General features: G+C 42.5%; 2 protein-coding genes across 2 annotated transcripts; both read left to right on the forward strand.

The window, feature by feature from the left end:
- Positions 1-11,444: 11,444 nt before the first annotated feature.
- Positions 11,445-14,673, forward strand: LOC127341203 (uncharacterized). The gene is made up of 7 exons (XM_071827199.1): positions 11,445-11,624; positions 11,715-11,855; positions 12,046-12,209; positions 12,293-12,299; positions 12,463-12,689; positions 12,858-12,905; positions 14,440-14,673. The coding sequence occupies exons 1-7, from the start codon at positions 11,510-11,512 to the stop codon at positions 14,593-14,595; spliced, it is 858 nt and encodes a 285-aa protein (XP_071683300.1). The 5' UTR covers positions 11,445-11,509; the 3' UTR covers positions 14,596-14,673.
- A 916-nt stretch (positions 14,674-15,589) lies between these two features.
- LOC127341204 (universal stress protein PHOS32-like) lies at positions 15,590-17,245 on the forward strand. The gene is made up of 4 exons (XM_051367000.2): positions 15,590-15,868; positions 15,984-16,093; positions 16,195-16,313; positions 16,843-17,245. The coding sequence occupies exons 1-4, from the start codon at positions 15,694-15,696 to the stop codon at positions 16,919-16,921; spliced, it is 483 nt and encodes a 160-aa protein (XP_051222960.1). The 5' UTR covers positions 15,590-15,693; the 3' UTR covers positions 16,922-17,245.
- Positions 17,246-17,778: the final 533 nt, after the last annotated feature.

The raw sequence follows: 17,778 nt of genomic DNA on the forward strand, positions 1-17,778 counted from the left end.
AATCCCCCGAGATGGGATTGGCGGCGGCGACGTCTCTGGAAGGTTTTCCGTATCGTGGCTCTCGGTACTGGGGGTTTCGCGATGAAGGCTATTTGTAGGCGGAAGGGCAGAGTCGGGAGAGTCACGAGGGGCCCACACGCTAGGGCCGCGCGGCCAGCACCTGGGCCGCGATGCCCTAGTGTGGCGCCGCCTCGTGGCCCCACTTCGTCTTCTCTTCGGTCTTCTGGAAGCTTCGTGGCAAAATAGGCCCCTGGACGTTGATTTCGTCCAATTCCGAGAATATTTCCTTACTAGGATTACTTTGGTCACTGTTCACTGTTCACGTTCCTTTTCTTCCAACCACTATTTGCCACGTACACAGCACATTAAACTTTCTTTCTCCCCTAATCGTATACCAAGGCAGCCCTTGGAGTGGGGAATTTTTCTCTCCCTCCCGACATGCCTACAGGCATGGAGGAGTTCGGCACCTCCTTTGCTTGCACCGCAGCGATCCAAGTTACTGTTCATGCGCGGATGAACAGTGCCGCGTATGAACAGTGACTTGGGTCCATTTTTTTCTTTTCCTACTTTTCTTATATTTTTTTAGGGATTTTGTTAACAATTTTTTATGCTGAATTTCTAGCTTTGATAATCTTTTTTACACTAGTTTATTAATGAAAAGCTTTAATTTTCAGCTGTGAATTTAATGTATATACATAAGCTGGAAAAAAATTCGCAGCAATTCATCGGTATAAATATTTTAACACGATTTCACCGTGTTAACTATTTAGCAGTTATTTTTCTGAAATACATTTTCTCGGTAAAAATTTTAGACGTCAGAAGTAATTTGCCGATGTCAACTTATTTAAGGGTGCATATTCTTGCGACGGTAAATTCTCAACAGTGGAAAAGCATGGGCCGATGTCATTAACTAGCTAACAGTAATTATCCGAGGGCGCATATTTCAACGATGATAATTTCTTAACGGTGCAACAACGTGGTAATATCAACCTCAAGTTTAGTTTCCGTACTAATTTTTCGCGAGGTCGTAACTACCTATATTTTTCTAGAAAGCAATTTCTTAGTAGATATCTTGAACATTGCCGATGTCAACTATGAAAAACGCTGTTAACTACCTACTATTAATTATTTAAGGCCACATATTTCTTTGTCGGTCATTTTGCAACGACGCACAAGGGTAGTAATTTTTACATGAACCTTCAACGTAGTGTGGTTCTGAACAATAATTACCCGCCGATATTTCTTTAATAGTGCATAATTCTTCAACGGTTATTCAAAAAAAATCCAACATCCGCCCCCTCTTTTACTCAGGGAACTACGGTGACATCGAAAAAATGTACTTACTCCATCATCCGTCGCATTTTCGCCTGGGATGACCTTCTTCTACTCCATCACCCGTTGCCTCTTTCGGCCGGAGAAATACTACCACTTCCTTTTCTAGCAACACCAAAAACAAAAGCACTCCGCCATCCGTCACCTATTTCACCGGCACTTCCGCGGTACCTCATCAACCCAAATATTGTTTTATATCTACAATAGTTTAACCAACGATTTAGAAATAAAAGCACTCCACCATTCGCCGCATACCAAAGACGCGGTGGAGTTTTAGATGTTTATTCAAAAGGAATCCCGTACTCTTAAACCTAAAAAATGCTATTTTAAAAAAAGAATGCTGCACCATAGACAACACGGGCGCGGCGTGCGCCGCGCCGCAAATTTCCTAGTCATCAATAATGTGGCATGGAACATAAGAAATTATCGATACGTCGGAGACGTATCAGCATCCCCAAGCTTAGTTTCTGCTCGTCCCGAGCAGGTAAACGATAACAAAGATAATTTCTGGAGTGACATGCCATCATAACCTTGATCATACTATTGTAAGCATATGTAATGAATGCAGCGATCCAAACAATGTAAATGACATGAGTAAAAAAATAAATCATATAGCAAAGACTTTTCATGAATAGTACTTCAAGACAAGCATCAATAAGTCTTGCATAAGAGTTAACTCATAAAGCAATAATTCATAGTAGAGGTATTGAAGCAACACAAAGGAAGATTAAGTTTCAACGGTTGCTTTCAACTTGTAACATGTATATCTCATGGATATTGTCAATGTAAAGTAATATAACAAGTGCAATATGCAAGTATGTAGGAATCAATGCACAGTTCACACAAGTGTTTGCTTCTTGAGGTGGAGAGAAATAGGTGAACTGACTCAACAATAAAAGTAAAAGAAAGGTCCTTCAAAGAGGAAAGCATCGATTGCTATTTTTGTGCTAGAGCTTTGATTTTGAAAACAAGAAACAATTTTGTCAACGGTAGTAATAAAGCATATGTGTTATGTAAGTTATATCTTACAAGTTGCAAGCCTCATGCATAGTATACTAATAGTGCCCGCACCTTGTCCTAATTAGCTCGGATTACCTGGATTATCATCGCAATGCACATGTTTTAACCAAGTGTCACAAAGGGGTACCTCTATGTCACTTTGTAGAAAGGTCTAAGGAGAAAGCTCGCATCGGATTTCTCGCTATTGATTATTCTCAACTTAGACATCCATACCGGGACAACATAGACAACAGATAATGGACTCCTCTTTTATGCATAAGCATGTATCAACAATTAATTTTCTCATATGAGATTGAGGATATTTGTCCAAAACTGAAACTTCCACCATGGATCATGGCTTTAGTTAGCGGCCCAATGTTCTTCTCTAACAGTATGCAATGCTCTAACCATTTTAGTGGTAAATCTCCCTTACTTCAGACAAGACGAACATGCATAGCAACTCACATGATATTCAACAAAGAGTAGTTGATGGCGTCCCCAGGAACATGGTTATCTCTCAACAAGCAACTTAATATGAGATAAAGTGCATAAGTACATATTCAATACCACAATAGTTTTTAGGCTATTTGTCCCATGAGCTATATATTGCAAAGGTAGAGGATAGAAATTTTAAAGGTAGCACTCAAGCAATTTACTTTGGAATGGCGGAGAAATACCATGTAGTAGGTAGGTATGGTGGACACAAATGGCATAGTGGTTGGCTCAAGTATTTTGGATGCATGAGAAGTATTCCCTCTCGATACAAGGTTTAGGCTAGCAAGGTTTATTTGAAACAAACACAAGGATGAACCGGTGCAGCAAAACTCACATAAAAGACATATTGTAAACATTATAAGACTCTACACCGTCTTCCTTGTTGTTCAAACTCAATACTAGAAATTATCTAGACCTTAGAGAGACCAATTATGCAAACCAAATTTTAGCATGCTCTATGTATTTCTTCATTAATAGGTGCAAAGTATATGATGCAAGAGCTTAAACATGAGCACAACAATTGCCAAGTATCACATTATCCAAAACATTATAGCAATTACTACATGTATCATTTTCCAATTCCAACCATATAACAATTTAACGAAGAAGAAACTTTCGCCATGAATACTATGAGTAAAGCCTAAGGACATACTTGTCCATATGCAACAGCGGAGCGTGTCTCTCTCCCACACAAAGAATGCTAGGATCCATTTTATTCAAACAAAAACAAAAACAAAAACAAACCGACGCTCCAAGCAAAGTACATAAGATGTGATGGAATAAAAATATAGTTTCACTAGAGGAACCTGATAATGTTGTCGATGAAGAAGGGGATGCCTTGGGAATCCCCAAGCTTAGACGCTTGAGTCTTCTTGATATATGCAGGGGTGAACCACCGGGGCATCCCCAAGCTTAGAGCTTTCACTCTCCTTGATCATGTTGTATCATCTCCCTCTCTTGATCCTTGAAAACTTCCTCCACACCAAACTCAAAACAACTCATTAGAGGGTTAGTGCACAATTAAAATTTACATGTTCAGAGGTGACATAATCATTCTTAACACTTCTGGACATTGCACAAAGCTACTGAAAGTCAATGGAATCGAAAAATCCATCAAGCATAGCAAAACAGGCAATGCGAAATAAAAGGCAGAATCTGTCAAAACAGAACAGTTCGTAAAGACGAATTTTATTGAGGCACCAGACTTGCTCAAATGAAAATTCTCAAATTGAATGAAAGTTGCGTACATATCTGTGGATCACTCACGTAAATTGGCATAATTTTCTGAGTTACCTACAGAGAATTTAGCCCAGATTCGTGACAGCAAAGAAATCTGTTTCTGCGCAGTAATCCAAATCTAGTATGAACCTTACTATCAACGACTTTACTGGGCACAAAAATGCACAAAACTAAGATAAGGAGATGTTGCTACAGTAGTAACAACTTCCAAGACTCAAATATAAAATAAAGGTACTGTAGTAAAAACATGGGTTGTCTCCCATAAGCGCTTTTCTTTAACGCCTTTCAGCTAGGCACAGAAAGTGTGTATCAAGTATTATCAAGAGACGAAATGTCAACATCATAATTCGTTTTAATAATAGAATCAAAAGGTAACTTCATTCTCTTTCTAGGGAAGTGTTCCATACCTTTCTTGAGAGGAAATTGATATTTAATATTACCTTCCTTCATATCAATGATAGCACCAACAGTTCGAAGAAAAGGTCTTCCCAATATAATGGGACAAGATGCATTGCATTCAATATCCAAGACAACAAAATCAACGGGGACAAGGTTATTGTTAACGGTAATGCGAACATTATCAACTCTCCCCAAAGGTTTTTTCGTAGAATTATCAGCAAGATTAACATCCAAATAACAATTTTTCAATGGTGGCAAGTCAAGCATATTATAGATTTTCTTAGGCATAACGGAAATAGTTGCACCAAGATCACATAAAGCATTACAATCAAAGTCATTGACCTTCATCTTCATGATGGGCTCCCAACCATCCTCTAGCTTCCTAGGAATAGAAGTTTCGCGTTCTAGTTTCTCTTCTCTAGCTTTTATGAGAGCATTTGTAATATGTTTCGTGAAAGCCAAATTTATAGCACTAGCATTAGGACTCTTAGCAAGTTTTTGTAAGAGCTTTATAACTTCAGAGATATGACAATCATCAAAATCCAAACCATTATAATCTAAAGCAATGGGATCATTATCCCCAATGTTGGAAAAAATTTCAGCAGTTTTATCACAGGCAGTTTCAGCAGTTTTAGCAGCTTTGACAGCTTTTTCGCGCTTTGCATTAGAAGTGGAAACATTGCCAACACCAATTCTTTTACCATTATTAGTAGGAGGTGCAGCAACATGTGTAGCATTAGCATTACTAGTGGTGGTAATAGTCCAAACTTTAGCTATATTGTCTTCTTTAGCATTTTCTTCTCTTTCCCACCTAGCAGGCAATTCGGCCATCAATTTTATATTCTCATTAATTCTAACTTGGATGGCATTTGCTGTAGTAACAATCTTATTATTATGATTTTCATGAGGCATAACTTTCGATTTCAAAAGATCAACATCAGCAGCAAGACTATCGACTTTAGAAGCAAGTATATCAATTTTCCCAAGCTTTTCTTCAACAGATTTGTTAAAAGAAGTTTGTGTACTAATAAATTCTTTAAGCATAGCTTCAAGTCCAGGGGGTGTGTTCCTATTATTGTTGTAAGAATTCCCATAAGAATTACCATAGCCGTTGCCATTATTATAAGGATATGGCCTATAGTTGTTACTAGAATTGTTCCGGTAAGCATTGTTGTTGAAATTATTATTTTTAATGTAGTTTACATCAACATGTTCTTCTTGAGCAACTAATGAAGCTAACGGAACATTATTAGGATCAATATTTGTCCTATCATTCACAAGCATAGACATAATAGCATCAATCTTATCACTCAAGGAAGAGGTTTCTTCGACAGAATTTACCTTCTTACCTTGTGGAGCTCTTTCCGTGTGCCATTCAGAGTAATTAATCATCATATTATCAAGAAGCTTTGTTGCTTCACCAAGAGTGATGGACATAAAGGTACCTCCAGCAGCTGAATCCAATAGGTTCCGTGAAGAAAAATTCAGTCCTGCATAAAAGGTTTGGATGATCATCCAAGTAGTCAGTCCATGGGTTGGGCAATTTTTAACCAAAGATTTCATTATTTCCCATTCTTGTGCAACATGCTCAGTATCCAATTGTTTAAAATTCATTATGCTACTCCTCAAAGATATAATTTTAGCAGGGGGATAATATCTACCAATAAAAGCATTCTTGCATTTAGTCCATGAATCAATACTATTCTTAGGCAGAGATAGCAACCAATCTTTAGCTCTTCCTCTTAATGAGAAAGGAAACAATTTTAATTTTATAATGTCACCATCTACATCTTTATACTTTTGCATTTCACACAGTTCAACAAAATTATTGAGATGGGCAGCAGCATCATCAGAACTAACACCAGAAAATTGCTCTCGCATAACAAGATTTAGTAAAGCAGGTTTAATTTCAAAGAATTCCGCTGTAGTAGCAGGTGGAGCAATAGGTGTGCATAAGAAATCATTATTATTTGTGGTTGTGAAGTCACACAACTTAGTATTTTCAGGAGTACCCATTTTAGCAATAGTAAATAAAGCAAACTAGATAAAGTAAATGCAAGTAACTAATTTTTTTGTGTTTTTAATATAGCAAACAAGATAGTAAATAAAGTAAAACTAGCAACTATTTTTTTTGTATTTTGATTTAGTGCAGCAAACAAAGTAGTAAATAATGCAAGACAAAAATAAAGTAAAGAGATTTGGATGTGGAGACTCCCCTTGCAGCGTGTCTTGATCTCCCCGGCAACGGCGCCAGAAAAAGAGCTTGATACACGTACAACACGCGTCCGTTGGGAACCCCAAGAGGAAGGTGTGATGCGTACAGCAGCAAGTTTTCCCTCAGTAAGAAATCAAGGTTTATCGAACCAGTAGGAGCCAAGAAGCACGTTGAAGGTTGATGGCGGCGAGATGTAGTGCGGCGCAACGCCAGGGATTCCGGCGCCAACGTGGAACCTGCACAACACAACCAAAGTACTTTGCCCCAACGAAACAGTGAGGTTGTCAATCTCACCTGCTTGCTGTAATAGAGGATTAGATGTATAGTGTGGATGATGATTGTTTGCAGAGAACAGTAGAACAAGTATTGCAGCAGATTGTATTCAATGTAAAGGAATTGGACCGGGGTCCACAGTTCACTAGAGGTGTCTCTCCCATAAGATAAATAGCATGTTGGGTGAACAAATTACAGTTGGGCAATTGACAAATAGAGAGGGCATGACAATGCACATACATGATATGATGAGTATTGTGAGATTTAATTGGGCATTACGACAAAGTACATAGACCGCTATCCAGCATGCATCTATGCCTAAAAAGTCCACCTTCAGGTTATCATCTGAACCCCTTCCAGTATTAAGTTGCAAACAACAGACAATTGCATTAAGTATGGTGCGTAATGTAATCAATAACTACATCCTCGGACATAGCATCAATGTTTTATTCCTAGTGGCAACAGCACATCCATAACCTTAGGGGTTTCTGTCACTCCCTCAGATTCACGGAGACATGAACCCACTATCGAGCATAAATACTCCCTCTTGGAGTTACAAGCATCAACTTGGCCAAAGCATCTACTAGTAACGGAGAGCATGCAAGATCATAAACAACACATAGATTGATAATCAACACAACATAGTATTCTCTATCCATCGGATCTCAACAAACACAACATATAGCATTACAGATAGATGATCTTGATCATGTTAGGCAGCTCACAAGATCCGACAATGAAGAATAATGAGGAGAAGACAACCATCTAGCTACTGCTATGGACCCATAGTCCAGGGGTGAACTACTCACTCATCACTCCGGAGGCGACCATGGCGGTGTAGAGTCCTCCGGGAGATGATTCCCCTCTCCGGCAGGGTGCCGGAGGCGATCTCCTGAATCCCCCGAGATGGGATTGGCGGCGGCGGCGTCTCTAGAAGGTTTTCCGTATCGTGGCTCTGGGTACTGGGGGTTTCGCGACGAAGGCTATTTGTAGGCGGAAGGGCAGAGTCGGGAGAGTCACGAGGGGCCCACACGCTAGGGCCGCGCGGCCAGCACCTGGGCCGCGCCGCCCTAGTGTGGCGCCGCCTCGTGGCCCCACTTCGTCTTCTCTTCGGTCTTCTGGAAGCTTCGTGGCAAAATAGGCCCCTGGGCGTTGATTTCGTCCAATTCCGAGAATATTTCCTTACTAGAATTTCTGAAACCAAAAAACAGCGTAAAACAAAGAATCGGCTCTTCGGCATCTCGTTAATAGGTTAGTGCCGGAAAATGCATAAATATGACATAAAGTATGCATAAAACATGTAGATATCATCAATAATGTGGCATGGAACATAAGAAATTATCGATACGTCGGAGACGTATCAGTATACTTCATGGGTGTACCATCGACAATGCCTAGATGCGGCAAGCCCAGGTGGCCCACAGACGGTGATGTGGCATGTGGCCCATCGGGCGGCCCAGTTGCTGTTGATCATGAAGGATGAAGTTTAGCTCAGGATCAGGGAGCCGGATCCCAACCGACCTTCGGAGGAGACCGGATCCGTGAAGGCCCACGAGGAACCCGGATCCAGTACGACGTAGATGGAAGGCGGATCCTTGACGTACACGGCAATATATTGTACCGTAGTTAGGCAACCTGTAATCCGGCTAGGACTCTCCATGTAAACCCTAGATTCGTGCGCCTTTATAAGCCGGATCCTGGGAGCCCTAGAGATACAACCACAACTCATTGTAACAACGTGAAAGCGCCCATATAATTCTAGACAAGCAGCAGTAGGCCCTGTCTTCGAGCAGGTGTTCCGAAGCTGGGTAAATCACGTACCACCGTCCCGAGGACTCTCCGCCCTATGGCCCCTACTTCGTCTCCCCTCCATGAGGATCCCTCCTCTATAGCACCGTCGAATAGGCAACGATAGTGGTTATTTCTATGACAAGCTCTAGTTCATCGAAAATGGATTCCACATATATCACTTGTTGTGTTCTCGATATTGGAGTTTTCTCGGTTCTCCTGGTTTAGAGGTTTCACTCTAAAATTCATATAAAATCACCCCTACTAGTTTTTGTGGGGGTAGCTCTTGTTGTCCTCTTTCAAACAAAATTGGTTTCATCTCATTTGGATTTTCCAATCTCAAGTTATTTGCATTTCAAATTTAGGTTTAAAAGAAAAGAAAAAAGAGGGGGAAAGTTTTTTTTTCGGCTGGTACTACTGCCCGCGCTACCGGGCTCGCTTCCGCGTTGCTCGCCTTCATTCCAGTATACCTTGGGTCTCTTACCGGTACCAAAACCGGTACTAGGCCGGGGGGGGGGGGGGTACCGGCCTGCCCAAGCCGGTGGTACCGACCGACCCAGGCCGGTGTTACCGCCCCCACACTCACGCGCACAAGACTGTCCCAGGCCGCAGACCCGCGCTGGGCCCATCTCGCCCTGGCCATGCGTGGTAAACGCATGCACACCAGCTCACCTTCGCTCGCTCGCTCACGAGTGGACGCCAGCTGATGTGGGCATAACCCTTCCGGTACCCGGAGTTGCTATACCCGATACAGATTATCAAGATGGACCAGCACAAGGACTCGACAAGCTGGACCTGCACACGCCTCAACTTGGACTACAAGGAAACAAGACTCCAATACGAATCCTACTAGGACTCTTGTAAATCCTAGCTTGACTGATATATAAAGCCAGACAGGGGCACCCCTAAGGACAGACATATTCAGAAACACAAATCATAGAGGCGACACGCCTAGATGTCGTACCCTGTAGATTAGAACTAGACTAGTTACAACAACTCCGCCTATGGCGGCCCCCTGTACACATATTTTCATATACTGGATTGCTAGCAGGACGTAGCGATCCTCCACCGCGGGGACATGAACTTGGTTACGTCATGTACCGCCTCGCTCCCAGAACTTCCATCGTCGCCTTTCTCTAAAACCCAAGCCCCTCATGGTGGGCATTGCCGAGGAACCGCCTCATAACCAACGCCCCTCGTTTGTCTGGGACCCGCGTTTACACGCGCGCGGTCGAGCTTGGCCAGCTCCCGCGCTGGCTCGCTCGCATGTTGGCACATCCCGCAACACACGCACGTGCGCGCCCGCCTAATGCTCGATATGGCCACAATGCTAGTGGGCTGGGCGGTAGTACCGACCCATGCACTAGCATGCCGTCCCAACAGGCAGAAAAACAGGGTGCCCCTTTTTAAGCCGGTTCTCTCTCTTTTTCCCTAGCACTTCTTCTTCAACCCTTTGCTCTCCACCATTGTTGTATTTTGAGAGCTATTCCTCTCCCTCAAATCCTCCATGATTCTTTCTCATATTTGAGGAAAAGAAAGAGGAGATCTAGATCCATATTTGCACCGATCAAATCTCCCTCTTTTGTGAGGGAATCCCTAGATCTAGATCTTGGGGAATTTGGTGTTCTCCTTTTGATTCTTCCTCTCTTATTCCACAATAGCTTTAGTAACTTTGTTGGAATTTGAGAGTGAAGGATTTGGGCATCTTTGTGGTGTTCTAGACATTGCATTTGATCCATCGATTTGACTGCTCCGTGGTGATACGTGGGGGTGAAAGTTCATGAGATATACTCTTCGGGGGCTTGTTCCCGGAGCTTGTTCCTATTGGGCCTTTGGACCCTAGACGACTTAGTGATTTTTGTGGTGTTCTTGGAGCCTCCAATTAAGTTGTGGAGATTCCTCAAGGGGCAAGGTCTTTGTGGCGATTTATTGGGAGCCTCCAATTAAGTTGTGGAGATAGTTCCAAGCTTTGTGCGGGTTCGGTGACCACACTAAGGTTCCATAGTGGATCGAGGACATCCCTTTTGGTGGGAATTCTTGAGGAGAATACGGTGAGACTTCGTGTCGTTTGGAGTGACTTGTCCTCCATACCGCTCCAACAGAGAGTAGCACTCGCAAGAATGTGAACTTCGGGATACACCATCGTCTTCGCGTCACGTCGGTTATTCCTATACCCAAACTATTTACTTATGCACTTTATTTTGTGATAGCCTTCGTGCTTGAAGTTATATATCTTCCTATCACATAGTTTCTTGTCTTGCTTAGGATAAGTTGGTGCACATAGGTGAACCCTAGTTATATAGGTTTTGGGCTTGACAAAGTAAACGCTAGTTTTATTCCGCATTTGTTAACCCCATCTCGTAAAAGTTTTAAACCGCTTATTCACCCCTCCTCTAGGCGACATCCGTGTCATTTCAGAATGTCCGTCATATCATTCACTCAATGATATGGTATGACTCCATTATCAATGACATATGTGTCCATAATCAGGAAACCTCGATCATCGATTGACTCAATGAACTATAAAAAATCGAATAATAGAAAACCCAATAAACCGAAACAAGGGAACAGCACTTCCCATGTTCGTGCTAACGAACATAGCGGTACAGCCTACCGACCGGTAAACGGGCCGCTCGGATCTTTTTCTCTTCAGCGGCGCCAAGCTTCGGGGCCGCCCGAAGCGGCCTATAGGAGCCCCAAATATTCAGGTGAAGCGTAGAATTCAGGTGAAGCGTAGAATAGGAATCACCTGCACCTTGCGAGGCGACGATGGCGTGGAGGCGGCTGGCCAGCGGCACGGCGGCGGCGCATCTCCGCCGCCATGTCGTCTCCTCCCCGCCACTCGCCGCCCCCTCGCGCGCCTTCTCCGCCGCCAACCCTACCCGTGAGTTCCTCGTTTCCGCGACCACCTTGCTCCTTTAATCCGCCCGCTATCCGCTGCGCTGACGCCTTCGTGTTGATTCCCCCGCACCAGTTCTCGGCAGGGAAGCGCTGCAGGGCATCCGGTCGCGGTGTTCGAGCTCGCCCCCCGCGTTTCAGGCTCGCGCCCCCGGGCTGGGACTGGGAGCTCTGCTGGCGGCCAGGGTGTCTTCCGGAGCTCGCCCGAAGCTGTCAGGTAGCCTTAGGAGCTCAGCAGGCCTTGCTTTCGGTGTGACTGGCTGCCACATTGTTTCCCAGATGAGAACAGTTTTGGGGGTTCTCCTTGTGTTTGTCCCAAACGCCATGTCAACTGTCAAATAGCCATGTTTTGGTCCACAGTTTAAATTGGCGAAGATTGCATTTGCTGAGTGCAGCTATTGTTTCAGGTCTCCTAAAGGGATTTGGGGCCGGTGGCTCCGCCATTGCTGTGATGCTTTATCCGAGAGAAGTTGCTCAGGCAGCCGGTAAAATTTTGTCCCTGACACCAGGCACATTACAAAAATGTTTATGTTTTTCATCTAGTGGTTTACAGGGAAAAACATTTAGTGTATTTTCCTGACAGGATTGTTCGTTTTTCCCAGCATACTTAGGTCACTCGCATGTATGATCTGGTAGTAATTGACTATGCATTAGACAGGACGTAGTTATGCTGACCCCTGTCCTTATAATCCACTTTCATCTATGTTTTTCACTAAAGAAGTTCATTTAAGGTGTGACAGACTTGGCGCTAGCCACAAATAATCCAAAAGCTTATCACCATATCCTAATGCACACTTTTCTGTTTGTCATTTGTTGAATCGCAGAACGGCCAGCAGGGATCTCGTCACAAGATAATGCTCTGCTCTCACCAGATACGAAACAGATGCTTCGGAAACTGTGGAATTTGCTCAGGAAATTTCAGCTGCCTATCGGTTTGATTCTTTTGGTTGTGTACAGTTGGAAGAAACCAATTGTTCTCGCCATCAACACTTTGCTTCTTCTCTACTCTACAAGGCCGGACCCCTATTCCATATACTTGTTTCTTCAGGAGGTTAGTGTCTTCCCTTATAATTAAACTTAAGGTCACTGTTTGATGGTGTTCAACGTGGATGGTTGTAGCATTGTTTGAGTTTTAATATGAATGCTATAACTAACTTAAGAGAGTTTTTTCTGCATTTTCTTCTTCTTATGTTATCTGATATAGCTTTAACTGTTTCAGATTCATCAAGGGAAGGTGCGTCAGAATCCTGCTTTGTGGAGGGATGAGGTGAGTTAGCCTTTGTTCCCCCTCAAGTGCTTTCTAAGTTCTTTCACATGGTTGTGAATATTTGCCATAGGACATCACAGTTTTTAAGTGTTTTCCTATTTTATAATATGCTATGCAGAAATTCAGTATTTCTACATCACATTGTCTCTAATACATGATGTTTTTAAGTGCTTTCATATTGTTGCGAAACTGCACTCAAATTACCTTTTTGGCTCTTGCAAATGACATAGCCCTGAAATATCTCCTAAGCTTGAAAACATTAAGAAGATCATGCACCTTTTCAAAACCGATCATAAAGATGACCCTGTTTTGGTTGAGGTCCTTTTTCTCAATAGGTATTGCTCTTAATAACCCAGAATCCTGCATCAATTATATGTCTACCTTGGGTAAAAGGCAGTTTCGAACATTGGCAAGAGGTTTGTGCTTTGTTTGTAGTTTCAAGTTTTGGGTCACCGACCCTTCTTCTCAGTAGTGAAAATCTTTGATGTGGTTGCTTAGTGTGTACTGTAGGACGTTAGATCCAGCGTGAGTTTGTGCTCTAAGATTCACATAGTTTGTGTCTCTACATTATGCAGCACCCTACTCTCCATGATGAACTCATCATATCTAGCGTGTACTAATGTATTTTCCATGCATGTTATGCATTCAAATGAATTCATGATTAAGTAGTCAAATCCAGACTGCACTAACGCTGTCCTAGAGCAGGCAACACTGTGGATTTGTTGTTTTTAAGATGTGAAGTGAGGGTGTGTTAAAGTGAGGGTAGGGCGGTGGATTTACCTGGGCGTAGCAATATCGACCCTAAGTCTAGATCGGCGAGGGATTACAAGATCTTTTCCAGTTTTGATCATATATAATGTCATAGGATTTGTCTTGCATATTGAGGTTTACAATTTTTAATAGTATATAACTATAAAAAATCATAGCAAAAAATCCTGCATTGAGAACATGAAACATTGAGAACATGAAACGTAAAAGTTGGCTTACACTTGTGGAAGGAGAGAATATGATTTAGGTAGAAGTACAAAGCCTCACTATACTACATTGGTTCCTGACAAAGAACTGTAAGTTGGATGTTTCCTATCGAGTCCCTTTTCTTATATTTAAGTAGTAGTTGATGATTCGGTAAAATGTCCCTATACTGATTTAGTGGAATTACACCATCTTAAATCATATATCACAATCACAAACCCAATTGCACACAACTAGTCAACTACAGCATAGAGATGCTATTCTTGTGCCTTTCTTCGCCCCTGGTAAAATCAACTGTAAGAAAACAAAAGAGCTATTTAAGTATTTCTTTTATTGCAAATTAAGTAGAATTTTAAGTTAATTTGAGTTATATGTTTGAGCAGCTCCGTTTTATTTTGGTTGTATGTTTGAGTTGCATGTCTGAAAATTAAAAGGCTACACTTATTAGTCGAGTAATGGCTAGTATCACCAAGGCCATTGATATGCATGGCAATATTTAGTTCCTCAGGATGATCCTTTTATATGTTAATTTGTCAGTTAAACCTTGTCCATTTATTTGCAGTTCATGCAGACTAGAAAAGTTGATACTGAAGACTACAAGTTCTTTTCTATCGGAAGAGTTGAATTAAAGGACGGAACGGTGCTACATGCCATCGGAATTCTTGGCAACTGGTGGACCTATCATGTGTCTTATGCCAAGAGAGTGCAGCCCATGTAGCATTTACTTTTCGTTCTGAGAAATGGCTAATGGGCAGTAACTACCTAGAGCTTTTGACATTTGTATTATGTGAACTATGAGTCTATGACTCTGAATGTTTAAAAGCACTGACTTTTGATGTAATGCTAAAATGCGTTAACATCACAAGTATTTCTGGAAGATGTAGCTCTCTTCTGGTCATCCATGGAATCTATTTGATGGATGCATCGATGAAGTTGCTTTTCAGAACAAAATGGACATGGCTCTGAGTTTATTTAAGATATATGATCATTCTGTTAATAAGTATTATGGGCAATGCATGTTGTCTCCATATTATTTTCTTCATTTTGCATGCCAGCTCTGGACCAGCATATCACTACAGTACTATCTGCCTTGAACAGAAGTGCTGAACTGTTAGTTATTGGTCTTTTTTTTGTGAAGAATAGTTGAATGGGACATTTTGTCAATGGCCAAACTACTGTGCTTCCTTTTATCAAACTCCCCATATCAAAATGCTTTTGTCTCTCTCCTTTCATCTGAATTGGAAGCATCTCATACTATCTTATTCCTGATCAACCTGGCTATTCTGTGCTCCCTCTTTTGGTGAGAATCAGTAAACATCAGAATTTTCCCCTCTTGTCCATTACATATGCTGTGTCGACGCTGCTGCTTCAGTTAACCGATGAGGTAGAATCTGGCATTGCAGTGGCAGTGGGATGAAAGAAACTGGAGTAAAATTCTTTTTTGCCCCCTTTTGCTTTGCATCATGAATCTTTACTTTTCATGCCCCTTGTACCTGTAACCTTTCTCTAGCAGCAGTAAGCAAGTGTAACATGTCTGCTTCCTGGGTAGATAAAGTGATGATAAGGAATCAGACAAAGTAAGCAGTGTAATATGTCTGCTTTCTCTAGTTCATACTACGTTTGTTCCATATTTGTTTTCTAGTATTTCCAATAATCCTATACTTCTTATTATCTATTTAAGGACCTTTATTGAAAAATCTATTTAAGGACCTGGCCAACAGCTGGAATACCACGACTGAAACCTCATTGCCACTCTTAAGACACTCTAGTCTGGAAGTCGAAATCTGTTTGTGCTTGTTTGCAGCCTTGCAGGGACATGGCTGGGAGGAATATTGGAGTTGCTGTGGACTTCTCATCATGCAGCAAAGCAGCTCTGCGATGGGCGTCAACAAACCTTACCAGGAACGGTGATCAACTCATACTTATCCATGTCAACAATTCCTCCCAGACTGAGCAAGGAGCAATGCATCTCTGGGAACAGAGTGGTTCGCGTAAGTTCTAAATTTGCTTCTGTTGGTTTGGAACTAGAGTGTCAATTTCAGTGTTCTCCGTTATGCTAATATCATGTTACCATGCTTCTAAAATGACAATTCTTCTGGATTTCAGCGCTCATACCTCTGGTAGAGTTCTCAGATCCCCATGTCACCAAGACGTATGGTCTGTCACCTGACAAGGAGACACTGGAAATCCTTGCTCAACTGGCAAAACAGAGAGGGGTACTGGTTTTTTCATCTCCATTCACAAAATTTTGTTATTATTAATCCTGGTCAAGTTAGTGTCTGCTGATTATTTTGTCGTCAAAACTACATGTCTGCAGGTTGAAGTCTTTGCAAAGATATTCTACGGTGACCCGACAAAGAAGCTGTGTGAGTCAGTTGACCTGGTTCCCCTCAGCTGCCTGGTTATCGGAAGCAGGGGCCTGAGCACACTGAAAAGGTACGCATGGACCTATGGTTTTCTAGTCTTTGAACTCCCTGCCCCTATGATCGTGCTCGACACTCAGGATCATGGTTTGTTCCTTAGCCAACTTTGCCGCACCTTTTCTGCTAAACCGCGGCAAGCGACTGAAGTGTGATGAAGAATTTTGTTGCCACAGCTTTAGCGGACTTAGCTGGAGTTCTCATCTTGCATGACTGCCGCACGTGACGAACTGTGAAATCATGCTCATTACATAGTTGCGTAGATTACGATCACGATGAAGTCCTAAATATCGTTTATATTGGCTACTAGCCCGCTATATCAGCTGATATTGTAGTTTGGTCTAGCTACCGATACTGGGTATCGACTGATATAGCGGTCATATTAGCTGCAATATTAGTCATATCGGCCGATATCTTGGTCATATCAGTCCTTTTGATCAAACCGATATGCCCGATATTACTACTTTGAACCATTTGTTGAAGCACTCATATGTAGCTGATTGAATTGAATCATGTGTGTGACCATTGTTGTTTCTTGGTGGCAGGGCGCTGATGGGGAGCGTGAGCACCTACGTTGTGAACCACGCCGCCTGCCCAGTCACGGTTGTGAAGGAGAACATGTAGCTGCAGCTTGCTGGCCGATGATCAGATGATCATACCGTCTGCAATCTCAGAGGAAACATACTATACAACGATACCGTCAGTAGTAGCGTCTATGCAATAGCACGGATGACAGTAATATCGCCAATAAAAGTGTGCTCGGCATTGTAGTTCTGTACTTAAAAAAACCACATGCTTGATCTAAGCATCCGTTACTATCTGCGTGTGCGTGCGTGTATGTGTGGTGGTGGTGTGTATGAGTTATGCACGCCCTGCCTTTTATTCTCGCAGAAAGTTCATATCATACAGTTGAATTTTACTGTGAAGGGCAGTTATGCTTTGTGAAAATCCCTGAAAGTTAAGCTAATTTTTTTCCGATTCATATTACTTGATGCTAATATAGATATATCAAGACATATTTTAGTTGTAGATATATTTATTTAGCATTAAATAATATGGATCAGGAGTACCAGGAAGTTCATGGCATACTGTTGAATTGGATCGTGAATGGTAACTTGCCGTTTGCCATCTTGATCGTCCATTACTTGATCGGACGGTGCACGGGGATCCTGTCTAGCGGCCAAATTAGATGCCGCTTCATCTCCAACGGGGCGACGCAACTGTTTGTGGACCGAAAATGCGTCTGGCATCACCTCTAGCGGGGCGACGTATAGTGATCGGACTGCCCACAACGACACAAACTTGGCTCAAATATGCGTCAGGTTTGTGTCTCTGCGGCGGTCGTCCGCCCGGTCCTCGCTCGGGCCCGTGACATTACTTACCTGCGCTGCAACTTTTCAGGGCCGTGTTAATAGCGCGCGTCGGCTTCCGCGAGCGTGCATTGCTGGGCGGCGTCGCAGTGGCAGGACATTGAAGGCGGG

The sequence above is a fragment of the Lolium perenne genome, chromosome 3, assembly GCF_019359855.2.
Source record: "Lolium perenne isolate Kyuss_39 chromosome 3, Kyuss_2.0, whole genome shotgun sequence".
NCBI lineage: Eukaryota > Viridiplantae > Streptophyta > Magnoliopsida > Poales > Poaceae > Lolium > Lolium perenne.

Coding starts and splice junctions, on each gene's coding strand:
- LOC127341203 (XM_071827199.1), top strand. CDS start 11,510: ATGGCGTGGAGGCGGCTGGCCAGCGGCACGGCGGCGGCGCATCTCCGC. Junction 12,690..12,857: donor TATACTTGTTTCTTCAGGAG/GTTAGTGTCTTC, acceptor TAACTGTTTCAG/ATTCATCAAGGGAAGGTGCG. Junction 12,906..14,439: donor CTGCTTTGTGGAGGGATGAG/GTGAGTTAGCCT, acceptor ATTTATTTGCAG/TTCATGCAGACTAGAAAAGT.
- LOC127341204 (XM_051367000.2), top strand. CDS start 15,694: ATGGCTGGGAGGAATATTGGAGTTGCTGTGGACTTCTCATCATGCAGC. Junction 15,869..15,983: donor CTGGGAACAGAGTGGTTCGC/GTAAGTTCTAAA, acceptor TCTGGATTTCAG/CGCTCATACCTCTGGTAGAG. Junction 16,314..16,842: donor GGCCTGAGCACACTGAAAAG/GTACGCATGGAC, acceptor TCTTGGTGGCAG/GGCGCTGATGGGGAGCGTGA.